Source organism: Cavia porcellus, unplaced genomic scaffold, assembly GCF_034190915.1.
Source record: "Cavia porcellus strain 051 isolate PalLab524CR breed Dunkin Hartley unplaced genomic scaffold, mCavPor4.1 scaffold_7, whole genome shotgun sequence".
NCBI lineage: Eukaryota > Metazoa > Chordata > Mammalia > Rodentia > Caviidae > Cavia > Cavia porcellus.
The window spans coordinates 48,312,933-48,331,694 of record NW_026947490.1 but is presented as its reverse complement, the minus strand read 5'-3'; the positions used below and the strand labels follow the sequence as shown (position 1 = coordinate 48,331,694).

Below are 18,762 nucleotides of genomic sequence, written 5' to 3'. Positions count from 1 at the left end.
AAGATGCAGACTGTAGGAAGTACATTGAAAGGCTAGGGTAGGGTTCTCTATAAGTTGTATGTACTCTGAATCAGTGGGAAAAGATTTTTTTCCATAGTCTAGACTTATGGGTCCTGGAATTAAGATAGAACTGAGAATAGAACCACTTACTACTCATTACCAACCAGGAAAAATAAACCTTATTATTGAACCCTTGTGATTTACTAACAGGAAGTCTTTGCTGTAGTTTGGATAAGGCCTGTCCTCCAAAAGTTCATGTGCTGATAGTTTGTTTCCAAATATAATATTGAGAGGAGGTAGAACTCTGAAGAGGTGGGGGCCTAAGTAGGGAGTAAATTAGGTCATTGGATGTGCCCTCCTCCAGAACAAATTAATGTTGGTCTTGTAGGGGTAGCTTGGGTCTCCCTGAACTGAATTGGTTTCTATGAAAGCAAGTTGTTAGGAAACCAGTTTAGCTTTTTCAGGTTTCTCTTGTTTCTTATTTGGCCAAATGATTGCTCTTGTGCACATGTGTGTTTCCATTGTGTAAAGCTACCCATTATGAGGTCCTCTCCAGAGGCTAAAGCCAGTCCCATGTTCTTGACCTTCCATAACTGTGAGTGAAGTAACTTTTAGAATAAAGTAACAAGTTTCACATGTTTTGTTATAGCAACACAAACAGACCAAGACACTCAAGTCTAGAAAGAGAAATGCTTTCCTAAGAAACAAAAAGTCTGTTGACCTGGAATTTAAGTCTGTTGCTGAGCACTTTGAACTTCAAACGTCTCTGAATCAAAAAGCAAAGAAGGAATGTTTTTGATTGGCGTGGTTGATACCGTCTACCAAGAAGGAAATTAAGCTATTAATCCACAATAGAAATAAAGAAAAGTTTGTGTATAATGAAAGAGATCCCTTAGCATGTCTTGTGATTAATGTCAGTTGAAAACTACTACTCAATCCAGGCATGATTATTAATAGTCCAAATTCTTTAGAAATGGATGTTAGGATGTGAGAAAGGACACAGGCAAGCAGACCTGCCCAGGAACCACTGTGCCCATCCTTGAATGAGCAAAAAGTCCGACCCCAGACCCACAGCACCTCTCCCCCATGTGGCCAATATCGGCCCACACTAGACCCATAGTGTCTCTCATCTAGCACAAACAAGCAGTCTTGCTGTGGACAGTGCCTTCTCCCTGACGCAGGGACAGGGCCATCCACCAATTTCAAGTTGGTGATACATTTTACCTCCTCATTTCATGGGGCAGCAGAGAAAAGGACTAAGTAAATGATCTGATCCTGGACAAGGACAATAGAAGACAAAGCAACAAAACAGCTGATATTAAGTCCAAAAGTCCACTTGAATCCTTGGTGTGTAGCCTACACCCCGCAGGGACTGGAGGGCTGATTGAGATTCCCTTTAGCAATGGGAAATACCTTAGACTGGACAACAACCACAGTGTGGGTTGAGTGGACAGAGGGGCCTCTAATACAGCGAGGACTTTTCAAAAACTCAAAGGTTTTAATGTTAAGCAGATAAAATCATGACTGGCTGCATCCCCAAACAGTGGATCTTGGGTAAAAAACACTCATTCAAAAACACAGGGAATTTTTCTTTGAGTTTATCATCTTTTATTTTTACATGTTTTTATTAAATTATGGTGCTACCTTGGTTTATGAACTTAATTTTTCCATGATTCTGGTCATATAACTCATCACAATTTGGATGTAACCTGAATCGTGGAACAAATTCTGTGCCAAGAATCATGGAAAGAATCAAATTTGTGAACCAAGATACCACTGTATTTTTATCTTTCTCTCATCAGTTTGTTTTGAGGGTTTGGGTCATTTGGTTTTTTCCCTCTCTTTATCTTCTTTTCTCCTTTCAATTTTTTCCCCCTTGCTTTTTATCTTTCTTATATTTCCTGTATTATATTGTTTAGATTTTTTCCTTTTTCCTTGTTTCTTCTTTCCTGCAAATGTTCTCTCATATTACTAATTTCCTTTTACTCTTCCTATTTCATTTTTCTCTTATTTTTCATATCCCATTGATTAATTTCTCAAATTTTGTTTTGTTTAATTCTCTGGTTCCCCACCAACTCTACATTTAATAGAACAACTACTCAGCTTTATGAATCTCTAAATAGTAAGTTAACTTTATGATATTGCTGTTGAATATTATTCTATTGTTAGTAGCGTTAAGGTTGTTCTATTTAGTAGGTCATTTGCTTTGTTTTCTAATTATAAATCTCTTTATTATGGCTAAGGGTATATCATATTGTCAGTATTCAGTTTGTATTTAATACTGATGCTGATTTTATTACAATGGCTAAGGTAATATAACTGCTATTAATTGATTTTCATGGGATGCTAATATTGAGATTTTCTTGGGGTCATTAACAATCCAAACAGTCATTCCTGGAGAACTGACTACTGAGAAAATAGGCTACAACTTCCTATCCCAGGTAAACTGAAATAACTGGATCTTGGGGCAGGGATAATGGCCACACTTTAACTATATAAAGAGGATACAAAGCTTTCAACTACAATCAGGTCTTAACACACAAACACACACACACACACACACACACACACACACACACACACACAAAACAATTAAAACATAGGAAGACAAGCCAACAGAATGACTTCAGAAACTCAACTCCCCCAAAGATCATCCATGGGCATTGAAAAGAAGGAAACCTATGGCCACACACCTGAATTATTTGAAATTATATCAGGGGAGATAGTAAGATAGATCAAGAAGGCATTTGGAGAACAATATATAAGTTATAAGATATTGGGCCAAATAAAATGATCAGTGAATCTAGAGAAGATGCTGGTAAAAAGCTAGCAGGACAAAACATCATGCAAAAGATGAATCAATGACCAGCATAAAATGAATTAAGAGTTCGTAAAAGGCTCCAAATAGAAATTAAGAAGACTAAAAACTTTATCAAAAATCTGGGGAGCAGAGGTTACCAGTAGTGAGAACAGAGTATCAGAACTATAAGGCAGGTCCATTGTTGGTTAATGAAAGATACCTTAAAGACTGAAGAGCATTAAAAACAGATCCAACAACTCTTACATAATGCAAAAACTAATCTAAGTTTAATTGGAATTAGTGAAAAAATCAGAAGGCAGCACAACTGACATAAAAATCCTGTTTACTGAAATAATAGCAGAAACATTTCCAAATGAGGGAAAAGAATTTAACATACAGATAAATGAAGCCTATAAAACCCCAATAGCCATCATCAGAAAAGAACCTCTCCATAACAGCTTGTGGTCAAACGAAGTTCAGCACAAGAACAGAATCTTTAGAAAGTGGTTAGAATGGTTAGTTAATGAATGACTGGCAAAGCATTTCAGGTACTAAAGATACATTTCAAGTCCTAAAAACAAACAATTTCTAACACAAAGTGATAAATCCTGCTAAACTATCTTACAGAATTGGTGGAGAAATCAGGCATTTTCATGGTAAATAGCCCCTAAAATATTAATGACAACTGAACCAGCACTCCAAAAATTCTGAAAATATTCTAGAAAGACAATGAAGATAAGAATGACAAAAAGTTTGTACAAAGAATATAGCAGGTGGTGAACAGCTAGGTAGAAAGGAAAGGTAAGTAATCAGCAACAGGAAAATAAGGCAATAGCAGGAATAAATCAATACCTACCAGTAACAGTTCTCAATGTAAATGGTCTCGATTTTCCAATCAAAAGACTTAGCACAGGGAAGAGAAATTATGCCTTTTCATGAAGCGGGCACCACCATGCTTTAGTTAACAGCCTCAGTCAGAGGAGAAACCATGCTTTTTCATGAGCCAGCTGGTACACAAGCTGAAAACCCAGAACATTTTTCCCTCACCTCCCTGCTGATTTGCAGGACTCAGGATGAGAAAATAGCGACGGAGGGGAAGAGAATAGCTTGATGCTTGTACTGTTTGATTGACTCTGCAGGCCTGGGGATAGTGGACTGGGCATCTACTTGCAGGATATCAATGTGCATTGTGTCAGCTGTAGACGATTACTTCCTGCCTTGTTTTTGAAATCCAATGTTTTGTTCCATTTCACTGATTTGTTTTATCCCTGTGTCTGGTAACCTGAGCAACTATTTTGAAGATAACAATGTGCAGTATTGTTTGCACTGTTTTGTTTTGTTCCAATTTATTGTTTTGTTTTATTCAACATTATGTTTTGACTGGTTTTATTCTGTTTTGTTTTGTTTGGTTTGATTTTGCTGTCTGACGGAATGGACAACTATCATGAAGATAGCAAGATATGTTATGGTAGCTATTGCTGATTTTCTATTATCCTGTTTTGAAGTCCTATACCACTTTCACTGCTTTGGTTTGATTGGCTTTATTCTGTTTTGTTTTATTCTCTTTAAAATAAAATAAACAACAAAAAACTTAGCAGACTGGAAGGATGGATCAAGAAACAAAATCCAATGATATGTTGTATACAACAAACACATTTAAACCAAAAATAAATTCACAAGCTAAAAATGAAAAGATTGGAAGCAATATATGTTGCAAAAGGAACCCAAGAAAAAGCAAATGTAGCTATCTTATATTCAGACAAAGTGTACTTCAAGCCAAAACTTGTTGAAAGAGTCAAAGGAAGTCACTACATAATGGTCAAAGAAACAATCCAACAGGAAGAGATGAAAATTAACATGTATGCACCACACAATGATACACCTGATTTCATAAAACAAGTATTATTAAACATAAAAAAGCATAGACACACAAACACAATTTTAGTGGGGGATCTCAATATCTCACTATCACATTAGATCAACTAGACAAAAAAATCAGTAAAGATATATCAAAGTTGAATAAAACTTTTGAACAAATAGATATGTAATAGTATTCCACCCAAAGCCAAAATACACATCTCAGAAGCATAAAAAACTTAATCCAAAATACACCACACAATACCCTATAGAGCAAGCTTAAATAAATGTAAAAGAATTGAAACTATACCATGTGTAGTTACTAGATTGTAGTGCAATGGAGCTGGAAATCAGTGACAAAAGACAGTAGAAATTATGCAAATGCATGGAAAGTAAACAATGCACTCTTTAATGAACAATGAGTAATAAAAAATCAAGGAAGAAATAAGACAGTTTATAGAGCTAAATGATAAGGCTGGTACAGCTTACTAGAAGTTACGGGGCAATATGACAGCAGTACTAAGAGAGAAGTTTATAGCCTATATCACAAAAACAGAGTAAGCCTAAATAAATAACCTAATGATGTGCCTCAAGGTCCTAGAAAAACAAGAAAAATCCAAGCCTAAAGCTAACACAAGGAAAAAATTTATGAAGATCAGAGCAGAGATAAAGCAGACCAAAAAACTTGCTGAAAAAAATCCAAGAGTTGGTCCTTCAAAAGAATAAACAAAATGGACAAGTCACTAGCCAACCTAACCCATAAAAGTAGAGAAAAACTTAAATTAGTTCAAATAGAAGTGAAAAATATGAACTCACAATGGACACTGCCAAAATAAAAAGCATTATTAAGAAATCAAATAATAACCCAAACGCTGGTGAGCCTTTGGGGAAAAAAATCCTTCTACCATGGTTACGGGTGGTAAACCAGTGCAATCACTATGTAAATCAGTACGGAAATGCCTCAAAAAACTGAAACTAGAAATTCCATCTGATCCATCTATTCCCCTTCTACTTATCTTTCCAAAAGAGTTAGAGGTATCATATTACACTGATGCATGCCTACCCATGTGCAGAGAAGCACAATTCATGGTAGCTAAATTACCAGAGTATAGCTCAGTGGTGTTGTGCCTGCCCAGCAAGCCTGAGGTCCCGAGTTCATTTCCGGTTCAAATAGTAGTAGTAGTAGTAGTAGTAGCTAACTCTTAGAAGTATCCTTCACGTCTATGAACAGACAAATGAACAAAGAAAATCTTGAGTCATTTGTAGGAAAATGGTTACACCTTGAGATCATAATGCTAAGTGAAATATATCAGACACACAAGCTTAAATATCACATGGTTTCTTTTATATTGGTAATTCAAATTGCAGTTATTATATTTATAATCAAATTATAAATAAAGAGAAAAATAAATAAAAAACAAATAAAATAAATAAAATAAAGTAAAAAATAGGAAGTGGGGAGATAGATCTCTCATGGGAATGGAGTCAAAAAATGGAGGGAGAAGGGAGGGAGACTAGGGAAAGGGGATGAAAAAAGGAATTAAAATGTGTTAATGTACTTACACCAACTCCTCACAAGGAATACAAACATTCTGCACAGCAAATGTGTAATCATATAAAAATGTTCTTAGAAAAATGATGCAAACTGTGGGAAAAAAGAGAGAATGAAGTTTAGGCCAATTTACCAGAAAAATAACCACAACCAACTATGATGTTTGGTAAAGGTAAAGGAAATAAAGAATGGGTAGTAGAAGAAAATAGCTGTGAGTTCCAGTTATGACCACATGACGAGCTGTCACGAGTATTTTTTCCTTGTTTTGGTAATACTTTTGTGCCTATGTACAGGTTGAGAATCTCTAATCTGAAAATTCAAATTGAGAAATGCTCCAGCATCTGAAGCTTTTTGAGTGCCACAACACTAAAAAGTTTTTGGATTTTGGACTTTTAGATTAGGGGTGCTAGTCTAATAAAGTCTATGCAAATATTCCAAAATTCAAAAAATCAAAAATCTGAAACACTATTTTTTCCTTGGATACTGCGTTTCGAACTTCAGACCTTGTGCTTGCCAGGCAGACACTTGTGCTGTGAGGTAATATCCCTGGCCCTTAAAATCTGAAACACTACTGATCCTGAGTATTTCAGATAAGACTCAGCCTGTCTGCATATGCTGAGAAAACATCTTTTGTTTTTCTCTTCCCTTATCCTCTTATCATGTAAATAAGATATATTTACTTTATGTTTACATTTAAGTATAAATTTTATATCACTATTTAGATCACAGAATGTCAAGAGAAGAATAAACATCAATCAAGGACTTTATCTCCTCTTCTAGGGAAGAAATTAGGTTTTCAGTTGTTTGCAAGACTCTTGTGTCACATAAGGATGAACAATTATCTTACTGTCTTTAGGTGAAGATTATGTATAAATTGAGGAAATAAATGTGGTACTAAATCAACAAGAAATAGATTTGTGAAGGTGAATTTTATGTGTGAACTTAAAGGATGCCAAGCTATAGGATGCCAGGTAAAAGGAAAAACATTATTTTGCAGATCTGTCTCAGAGAGATTTTCCAGAAGACAGTAACGTATACAGGTTGAGAGAGAAGGTTGTTTTTATCAATAAGGGTGGGTCCAAACTGTCAAGAACTAAAGATAGATAAATTTGGTCTCTCTTTTTAAGCTGGATCACCCATCTTTTTTCCACCCTCTGGTGGAACATCAGTTTTACTGGCTCTCAGGTTTTCTTTTTGAGTTGAACTGGAAAGTATAATATCTGTTCCCCAATTCTTAGGTCTTTGGATGGGGACTGAATAATACCATGGATTTCCTGGTTCTCCAGCTTGCAGATGGAAGGTTGTGAGACTTACTGGTCTTGTCTGAGTCACATATTTTCTTGGGAGAACCTTGAAAAATATAATTTTAAGCATGTCTTTCTCTTCTTACCTGTTATCTTTTAGTGTCTGTCAAATACAATATCTCCTACTTAACTGTGAGCTCTTAGAAGTATGAAGAGCATATGGTGGATCCACAATAAATGTTACTTTAAAAGAAAAAAATGACTTTTGTAGTAAATAAACATGTCTAAAGAGTCAGCATCCCAAAGCCCTATAGGAGTCACTAATCTCTAAGAATGCCTGCTTTCTACTGACTCGCCTCCCTATTTGTTCCCAATTTAATCAATTTTACCTGAGTTAATAATCTTATTGGCTAAACATAGCGAGTTCCCAGTTTTTCCTAGTTTAGACCTGCCTCACCTCATGATTTTACGCTGTAAAAATCCCAAGAAAATACACAATCTTTGGCAACCCAGTTGGGACCCCTTCTGTCTCTCTCAAACAGAAGCTTTCTTTCTCTCAATAAATATTTCTGCTTTTAACATCAAAAAAATATGGCTAACATTTACTTTAAAATAGGTTTAAACTTAATTAACTAATATTTCTTGTGGAAGCAATATAGATGAGCCCCAAATGTCCGTAACAACAAAAAAGTCCTGAAACACAAGACAAAAGACTCTTTTGGCCTCAGTAACCCTACCTGTAAAATACAATATTTGTTATGAGGATTAAATAAGCTTGCATAGGTATACATGTATATAAAGTGTTTAGAATAATGCATGGCATATATTAACACTCTATTAGATTGTATAGATTATCACTTTACGGTTTATCAACCATCTTGCTGGCCATCTTGACAGATTGCAATAGTTGCTAGGGTTATAGCCAAATAAAACTCAATGTATCTTTAAAATTTTCCTGCGAATACATGAACTGAGGAAGTTTGTAGTGGTTCTGTTTCCTGGAGATTAAATGAAAAGGGGGGATTGTGATGTATTCTGGGCTACACTATGGTTTGCTTTCACCACCAGGTTTAGCCTTGCCTCCTTATATGTATCACTATCTTGGTCTGTGTGATAAATATTGTTAATGAATGATGTTATTGTCTTCCTCTTCTTTTTTGTTAATTGCTAGAATTTTAGACTGAACACAGGTTTCTCACAGGGCCACCATAGAAAACATAGGGCCTTCACATGTCCCTAGTTCCTTCTTTAATTTGAGTCAGGGTTATAGTACATTGGAAAGGTGTTCTGGCTGGGCTCCAATTTATGATCCTCCTGCTTCAGAGAGCAGAGTGCTAGGATTACAGTTACATGCCAATATACTTCATTGTTATTTCCTTCTAGAGATGATCTTTGATTGCGTCTTGCCAGTGCGCATGGGCACTAGTTGTCTTAGACATCATTAATCCCGTTTCCAAGTTTGGGATTTTCTTTGCTACATAGGTTCCTTAAAATTAATGAGGGCTGGTGTACGTTTGGTGTGCTCTTTCTCTTAGGGTAAATCTTTTGCCATCTAAGTCTAAGGAACAAATAAATTTTGTAATCTTGGTGACCCTGGGCTTCAAATTTTGTCCCTCTTGTCCTAGGGACTATCAAGAGCTAAGGTCTGTTGTTTGGTTTCCTTTTTCAGATCAGTTAATATCCCAAGGAGAATACTAGATATAGATATCTTCACATCCCTTAGATATCTCTAAAACCATCCTTCTCTTTTCATTTCCATCCTACCATCTTTGTCCAATGTACAATTACCTCTTATGGACTACCGTGATAGCTTTCTAAGAGGTTTGCTTGCATTCAACCCCGACCTGCCACAATCTGTTCTCATGCTGAAACAGAATTTGAGAAGCTCACTCTGGTCCAGACACTGATATTTGTTCTTCTGGGCCCTCTCACTGCCAGCCTGTTTTACAGGTTCTGTTCTCTAACTAAAGAGAATATTCACTTTCGTTATTTCTTTCTAGCTGGTCCTACTCATCTTTAGATTTCACCTCTACCTTTCTCACTTTGGAAAATCCTCGACCATACCCCAAACCTGTGAAAACTCCTCCATTGTAAGGTATCATAATATCATCTTTCTTACAAAGCAATCATTCCTGCTGCAATGTTATTTGAACAATAATGTGAACTTGCTCATTAAAATGTAACCTGCCTGAGGGCAGATACCTACCTCTATTTCAGGTCTCACTGTTAAATTCCCCAAGTTAGGATAGTGCCTGGCAGTTAGTGTTGTTCTGTAAGTAATGTTAAACAAGTTCATGCATGTATGATTGCTTAAATGAGCAAAGAAGCACTTCCTAAAATGATACCATCTTATACCTTTCTGTACATTAGGGTTTTTCACGCTTATAAAGCTGTTGCTCACCCTTTAAAACCACACTGCCAAGGGACATATATGAGTGGGCTTGGTGGTTTCCTTTGCCTGCAACTTGAGCTTTTCTGCACCCAGCATTAGGAAAGGTTTTACTGAATTTCCAGATTACAGATCTATTCATCTCCCTGAGACCATTTAAACTTCCTGAAAAAGAGGAAAGAGGAGGACTCTGCATTCTAAAGCCCAGTAGTCCACCTTCTCCAATCTCCACCACCTGCATACACTATCATCTTTTCCCCTGATCACAGTGTGAGGGGCTTCCTCCCTTCTTCCTCCGTCTTAGTCAGAGGGGTGCTTTCTACCCTCCTCCACACACTCTCAACCTCAGGGTTTCAGACTTTCCCCTCAACCCCTTTTAATGAGTAGTACCTCGTTTTTTGTTTTATTGTTTGCTCACTGAACATCTGCTTTCAACTTCTTTCAATTTATATTCTTTCTATTAAATAGCTTTTAGAAAACCAACACAAATAGAAGAAAAAACTAAGCCACCTGAGCTGTCACACTCTCTAAAGAACTGTTAATAGTTTGAGATATTTTCTTCCAAACTCCTCCCTGCATGTGCTTTTTATATGTTTTAGTCAGATAGCACATTTAATTTCACACTGTATTTCCTTGTGGTGTCATGACATTTTTTTGCCTTATAATTTGTAACTCTTAATGTCTCTGTTCACTTGATATGGTCTAATTCTTCAGTGAGTTTACCCATGGCCTAGCTCATTGGTAGTTTCCAAAATTTTGCTATTAAAAATAGTAATACAAGGACTATTTTTGTATGTGAATTTCGTAACATATGACAGGAGACATTATTCAGTAGGAGCTGGTACCATCATGGGAGGGTCCTCAACTCACTCCTACCATGGAGCAGATTCAAGAACATTTCTCACAGAAAAAGGAATTTCAAGACCCCTCAGTGAGAGGCATAGACAGACTTTTAGGCAGAGTTGAAGAAGTACACAGTAAGAGAGAAAATAGAATATGGGTACCCAAGAGAGAGCTGTCTGGGGTTGGGGTCATGTGTATGGTCTTGGTGGTAGCTTTTGGCATGAGTGATCTAAGATGCTTTGCCTTAAAACATTCTTTGACTGTTCTGAATTTGTTTCTTCATCTTAAGCTTGGGTTACTCCATTTAATCATCTGGGTTAATTATGAACTTGAGTGCTTTTAACGGCTTTGAGTGTGATGGGCCTGGAAGGAAAAAAAAAGCAAAACAAAACTAAAAGGGTGAAAGAAAATAGATGTGGATAACCTTAGGTAACTTTCATTATGTTTTATAATTTCCTTTCTACCTATTTAATTTATGCTATTTTGCCTCCCTACAATGGGATTTTATAGAAGAGGAGACAGATAAGGCTCACTTCCCTCACAATACCATTTTGAACAAACATAATTCTCAGCCTCTTTCATGTCCAGTAAGCCATTGTTGTGAAGTTCCTTCAGTGTCTAAGTGAGGCAAATTCCTATTTTGCCCCCTCCTCCTGCTCCTCTCTGTTATAAACAAGACACCTCTCTTTCAAGGACTGTTACTCCATTTTAATGCTCCTATTTCTTTTCCTAGGCTGGCTTTTAGGAAGCCTTAACCATGTTTTTATACACTGTTCCCTTCCACAAACCAGTTGCCTTCTACATGCCAAGCACTTGCACTTGTTTCCTATATACCCCACGTTGCAGCACCTTCGGGGTTTATACATTAGAAAACAGAGACTCATGGAACTCAAGTCCTCCATCAGACTCACTGGGTTACTCAGGGAGTTTGAACAGGCCTATTTTCAAAGCTATGTCCTTTCCCCCATTCTACATTGAGGAGAAAATCACCTTTCCTTTTAATGTTTAAAGCCTGACTTCTCCTTCTCTGGAAAGGTAGATGCAACATAGAGAGGACACTCCCTTTGTCCTAACCTTATTATCAGACTTCAGTCTGAGGCTTTAGGCAGGTTTCTTCATTTTCCTTGATCTCTATTCTACTCAGTGCCAGAATAAGCTTGCCTCCCAGGTATCACATAAAGAGCTATGGAAGATAGTCATGCGCCCATGTCTGTAATCCTCCCAGCACTCTCTGAGGCTGAGGCTGGAGGGATTCAAGTTCAAGCCTAGATTGAGCAATTTAGTGACACAGTGAAACCCTGTCTCAAAATAAAAAATAAAAAGCCTTGGGATATAGCTTAGTGTGAAGTCTCTGGGTTCCCTCCTTAGTTGTAACACACACACACACACACACACACACACACACACACACACACACACAAGCTATGGAACACAACACATGAAAGAAAACAACTGGCCCTTAGCAAGTGACTTTGGGCTATGGTGCTGGGGAGAGGAATAAGCTAGAGGTAGCAAAGTTGTCTTAAGAAATGTGTCTGTTGTTGGAGGTTTCAAGAAGATTAAGAAAAAAACTGGTGGGATCTGACAAGTGCTCTATCACTGAGATACAGTCAATGTATAAATAATCCCAAAATTCACATAAATAAAAAAGACCCTAAATAGCCAAAGCAGTCCTAAGCAACACGATTAAAGATGGAACCATCACAATACCCCCCTTTAAAATTATACTTCAAAACTATAGTAACAAAACAATATGATATTCCATAAAAACAGACATGTGCCCAGCACTTGGGAGGTTGAGGCAGAAGTTCAAGACCAACATGGATTTAATGGTGAGCTCAAAATCAGCCTGAACTGCATAGTGAGACCTTGTCTCAAAAACAAACAAAAAAGATATGTAGATCAATGGAATGGAATAGAAGACACAGAAACAAGCAAACAAACAAAACAAGAGATGTAGTTCAATGGAATGGAATAGAGAATAGAAACAAACCCATGAAACTACAACTACCTGATTCTCGACCAGGAAGCCAAACATATACCAAAAAAGACAGCCTTGTCAGCAAATAGTGGTGGGAAAACTGACCATTCACTTGTAGAAGACAGACTATATCTCTATCACTTACCCTTTACTAAAATCAGTTAAAAATGGATCAAAGATCTGGGTATAAAATCTGAAACAGTGAAACTGCTGATAGAAAACAGAGGTGAAATAGTTGAAGGCACAGGCACAGCCAAACACTTCCCAAATAAAACCACAATAGCATAAGTTAAAGTGAATGGACATAAACACAATTCAAAGAAAACTGAAAATATAATCATAAAATAATGTTTAAAGAAACCCAAGTAATAACCCAAAGATAACCTGGAGACAAGAAGTAAGTAGACAATTTCAAAAGGGGTTAGGTTCAGTTTAAATAAATAATCTAATGGTGTACCTCAAATGTCTAGAAATGAAAAAATCAAATTCAAAACTCATACAAGAAGGAAATCATAAAGAGCAGAATAGAAATTAATAAAGTTGAGACTGAAAGTTTCTTGCCCTAGTATAAGTTACTGTATACGTATGGTGGTGGTCTAATGTGGTCGAAGGCCAAAGTGGGAATACTTACCACTTCTTGCTTCTTCTTCAGCCCTAATAACAACTCCCTTTCCTGTTTGCATGCACAGAGAATTCCAGTTGGTTCCTCACAGGTCATCAATACCTGCCCCATGTGCCACTTCATTCAGAGGTCATATAACCTTCTGCCTCTCTATATCTGGTCAAAGGAGACAGCCCAACCACTATGGGTTGTGTGCTCCTTTCCACATCCTCAATGCAATAAACTATTCATTTTGTACTTTTGCTTATCTATTGTGGCATAATACTCTAACAGAGATTTAAAAATGCAAAGAATTAACCAAATAGCTGGTTCTTCAAGAGAATAAACAAAATATACAAACCCTTAGCCAAAGTCACCAAAAGAAGGAAAGAAAAGAAAAATACTAAATCAAATAAAAACAAAAAAGGGCCAAATCACATTGAACCCTGCAGAAATCCAGAAGATTATTAGTAACTACTTTGAACACGTGTTCTGCAATAAATTAGAGAGAATCTAGAAGAAATGGATAGATTTCTAGATACATGATCAAAACAGAACAACAATTAAAAACAAAAAATGTATAAAAACCTTGAACAAGCCAATAACAGGCAGTGAAATTGAATAGTAATTTAAAAGCCTATCAATTAAGAAACGCCAAGGATCTGATTGATTATCACTGAATTTTAAAAAGACCTCGTGGAAGATCTAATGCCAATACTCCTCAAACTCTTCAATGAAATTGAAAGAGGAATACTACCAAAGTCATTCCTTGTTCCCAAAACCAGAAAAGGACTCAATTAAAAAAAGAAAGCTACAAGTCAATCTCTTTAATGAACATAGATTCAAAAATGTTCAACAAGATATAGTCAGATAGAATGCAACAGACCATTAAAAAGATCAGGTATCATGACCAAGTAAGCTTCATTCCAAGGATACAACATACACAAACCAATAAATATAATATATCACATGAACAGAAACAAGGACAAAAAGAATGACATGATGTCTTAGTTACTTTTTAATCATCACTGAGACAAAATACCTGATGCCCAAAGTTGGGAAAGGAAAGGTTTATTTCTTATAGTTTTTGGAGGTTTCAGTCCATACTCAGTTGGCTCCAAGGCATGGGGCATGCCGGGGCTGCAGTTCATGGTGGCTGCAAACAGCAAGGCAGAAACTGGCAAGAAAGCAAAACACAACTTCTTCCTGCCATTACATAGTATGCTGGCTCTACCCCTAGGTGGGTGTAACACTGACACCATCAATCCAAGCTCTAGACAATGAACCAATCACAATGCATAATGCAAATGCATGACACCTGGGGGCCACGACATAAACCATGACATTCCACCCTTGGCCCCCAGGACTCATGTACATCTTTTATACAAAAGACATTTAGTCCATCGCCAAGAGTTGCCAAAGTCCTAACAGTTTCAGCATGCTGAAAAGTCCAACTCCCATGTCTCCTCCAAGATCTATGGCAAAGTCTTAACTGTAGCACCCCGTAAAAATGAAACAAGATTAAAAATTTCTGAAATGCAAAGACACAAGATAAAAATTACCATTCCAAAAGTTACAAAGAGGGTAATATAAAGCATTGAAAACAAAGCAAGTCCAACATCCAGCAGGGCAAACATTAAGTCCTAGAGTTTCATGCTCAGTATTTGAAGGAATCTGGTTGTAAGCTCCAAAAGACTTGAGTGATTCCACTGCCACAGCACTTCCAGGGATTTCAGTTCCTGCAGCTTTTCTCTTAAACCTCTTTGCTCACTTTTTGCAGCTTTCCTTGGATAATCCATGTTCCTGGCTTTTCCAAACTTCTGGGGTTTCCACTGCACCTCTGGCTTCACCCTTAAATCTTTACAAATTGCCCTCTCAGGGGCACACTGCTTGGTCTCCCACACCCTTTGCAATTGAGGTGGAAGCCATCTTACCCTCAGAATTTGTGCATTTTCCTTGCACTTAAAATCAGCACCATGTGGATGCCACCAAGGTTTGCTGCCAGCTGGAGTAGTAGCCAGGCCTTTTTTTCTCTTGGTTGTTGGGGTCCAGTGCTTGGATTGCTGAGCTCTGTTTACCTGATTGTGAGGAAAAGCTTTTCTATGTTATCATCTGGAACCTCATGTGGCCTCCATTGCTATTCTGGAGCATGGTGCTTTCTCCTCTGAGCAAATTCTTCCACTTTTGCAGTTTTTAGGCTACAAAGGGTGGAGACCCATTGCTTCCTTGGATGCCCCTAGGCCATCTTTCATATCTCTCTGTTTCTCCTCAGCAATCAAAGTCTCAACTTGTCTTTGTAATCCACAGCTTTCCTAGAGTTTTCCTTCTGGCCAAACCCACAGCGTTGCAAATTATCCTGCTGGGCTCTTTGCTCTTGATTTGCAACATAAAGCTGGCTAAAAGCCCACAACAATAACTGTGCCACAGCCTCAACATTTGACTGCCTTGAAATTTTGCCAGATTATCAGTCCATTGCCTATTTAGTCTCAGTCTCAGGCAAAGTCTCTGGGCATGAGCAAAGGATAAACTTTCTGCAGAGCCATAACACACATTGTGGGGAGTCCAGCAACGAATTTAGTCCTTCTTCCCAGCAGAAACCTCCCAAGCGTGGTCTTTACCATCAGGCTTTCTATCAGCCTTCTGGTCTCCTGAGTGCTGACCAGAATCTTCTCTACAGAAGAGCCTAAACTGCTCCAGATCTATGCATCCAGGCAACATGTATGAACCTTTCCAAACTCTGCCCACAAGCCATTTCCAAAGCCTCTTGAAAAACATGATCAGATATAGTCACAGCAAATGACCCCACTCCTGGTACCAAATTCTGTCTTAGTTACTTTTTACTTGTCACTGAGAAAAAATACCTGATGCCCAAAGTTGGGGAAAAAAGGTTTATTTCTTATAGTTTTTGGAGGTTTCAGTTCATACTCAGTTGGCTCCAAGGCATGGTGACATGCCAGGGCTGCATTTCATGGTGGCTGCAAACAGCAAGGCAGAAACTGGCAAGAAAGCAAAACACACCTTCTTCCTGTCATTATATTGTATGCTGGCTCCACCCCTATGTGGGTGTAACACTGAAACCATCAATCCAAGCTCTAGACAATGAACCAATCACAAATACATAATGCAAACGCATGACACCTGGGGGCCACTGACATAAACCATGACACATGATTATCTGAACAGATACAGAAAAGGCCTTGGACATGATCCAGTATCCATTCATGTTAAAATCCCTGAAGAAAATAGGTACAGAAGACTTTATCTCAATCTGACAAAAGCCAATCTGGCAAATATATTGTCAACATTACACTAAATGTAAAAATGGTCATGCTACCAAAGCTGGTGTATAGATTTAATGCAGTCCTGAGCCAGAGTCTGGGAAAGCAGCATATGCTTTTTGATAAGGGAAGTGATGAAGTAGAAGTTAGAGGCTTTCAGAGTGGGTGCATTTGGTGCTGAGGATCATGCTGGTGTAGCCACCACCAGGATTTGGGCTGGAGATTGGAGTGCTTGTCGCAGTCTCAAAAGCCTCTAGTAGAGGATTTTAGCTATGCTTTTACTCAGAAGATGTGAACATAGTGGCTAGGCCCAAGAACTAAAGCAAAAAAAAAAGTTGTGGGAGGGCCCTAGCAGATAGCATAAAAATCCAATATAGATTGCAAACAGCATCAACTTAAAGATCTCTTTGGCTGAGTTGATTAAAAAGTTTGAGCGAACAACTGTGAAATTGAGACATATATATTAAAATTTATATTAATTATGTAAATACATGTGCTTATTAATATATATTAGACAGATTTGGGGGCAGGAGGGTCCACAATGTCCCTGTGCCTCATGGAGAAAGAACCACAGGGTACCAGTAGCTACTTCGTCCAAGAGGCTGGAAGCCACATAACAAGGGACATGAGGAAACAGCACCAGTCCAAGACCAAGAGCCTGGAAGCTCCCTGGAAATTTGCCGATGTGAGTTTGCATAGAAAGGCTAATGAAGCTGGAGTCTGATGTCCCCAGGTGATCGCAGCAACAAAATAATAGGCCCTCGAACAGAACAGGGTTGCACAATGTAATCCAGGTTGACCTTGAACTCAAGACTATCCTGCAACAGTCCTGCTGCAATTACAATGTTGTACCACACCACACCCAGCAGTCAGTTTGTCTTGAAGTTTCTGATCAAGGAATTCTTTTGTGTGCCTCTGAGACTTGAAAGAACACTCTGGAGTTTAGATGATATTCTCATAGCCAAAGACCTTCAGTGTGTCTGGCATCCTGTCTGGTGAGTGGAGATTTTCCACCTGTACGTGGAGGCATGGAAGCAATGTTAGAAGGAAGCAAGGCTCTGCATCTTCCTGGATCTCAGATTTTCTTATATCTGAGATTACCCAAGCAGAATCTCCACTTGGCTTGCTCTTAATCGTTTCCAGTTTAGAGAGCGAAGATTTTTTAAAAGGTTTAACCCATCTTAATCTTGTTTATTTATTAATGTACTAGATATTCTTTGTAATAAAGCAACTGTATTAGAAGCAACTGTTTCCACCACTAGAAAACTGCTTTTAAGAACCCTATCTTTTCTCTTCTGTTTTGAAGAGGAAGGGAAAGGAGACAGAAAGGTACTATTGCTTCTACCAATGAAAATCTAAGAATAAGCCTTAAATCTTAGTACATTAATAGTTTGAGTACAAGGAATGTGAAAATCACTTAACATAGTGAGAACAAGGAACAGAAGTGGAAATATCCTTTTCTCTTATTCTAGCTCCAGAAGCAAGGTGGTTTCTTGCTCCCAGATATCTTTTTTCCTGCCAGGTACAGCCTAAGCCATGTCTCTTTTTCTTCACCCAAGAGTTGTTCAGAACCCCTCTCTGCTATTTTTATCTAGAACATTTCACTTATTCTACTATTCCTACAATTTGCTTCTATTACCTATATTCATATATAAAAAAAATGGAATCCCTTATAATAGCTGAGAATATGAAATTTTTGAAGCCCAAGAAATTTTATCCTAAATATCAAGCAGTAAAAAGGATGGCACAATTAAGATGAAACTCAGCTCTAAAATCTCTTACCTTTTTTGGTATTTGCACAGTGGAATAAACAGTATTTTCTGGGTCTTCCTCTGGATTATTTTTCTATTGAAAAATAAACAATAGGTAAGATAGATAACCATACTGCTAAGTTTTTGTTAGTTCATCAAACAGAATGGTTTGTACTGTCATTGTTTGATTGTCCAGGTTTTATGCTTTGATTTTGTGACTTGAGCAGCTACTTCTAAGATAACAATATAGAGTTTATCAACTAGTGATTTCTTACTGTTTTTTTGAAATTTATATTATTTCTACTCTTTTTTCTGTTTTGCTTTTTTTCTCTAAATAAAAGAAGTAAAGTAAACAATAAACAAAAGAAATCATCACCTATACCCTAAGTCACACAGACAAGAACTGAGAGACATCCAGAAATCACGGAGGGAAAAACAAAGGGGGAAGAAGATGGAGAGAAGGAAA

At 37.6% G+C, this 18,762-nt stretch overlaps 1 protein-coding gene across 4 annotated transcripts in view; it reads right to left on the bottom strand.

Moving 5' to 3' along the window:
* The window catches only part of Slamf7 (SLAM family member 7), a 61,127-nt gene that overhangs the window by 29,786 nt on the left and 12,579 nt on the right, over positions 1-18,762 (bottom strand). Inside the window, exons 6-8 of one of the 4 annotated variants that reach the window (XR_010048815.1) lie at positions 18,328-18,390; positions 6,221-6,302; positions 5,760-5,878 (exon numbers count right to left, since the gene is read on the bottom strand). Coding sequence is in view for 3 of the 4 variants with exons in the window: in XM_003466676.3 (XP_003466724.1) it covers positions 17,488-17,559; positions 18,328-18,390 (135 nt within the window). In the remaining variant the exon portion in view is untranslated. Of the gene's footprint in view, positions 1-5,759; positions 5,879-6,174; positions 6,303-14,064; positions 17,560-18,327; positions 18,391-18,762 lie in introns of those variants that run through there. The other 3 variants (XM_063253528.1, XM_003466676.3, XM_063253527.1) reach the window with 3 other exon arrangements.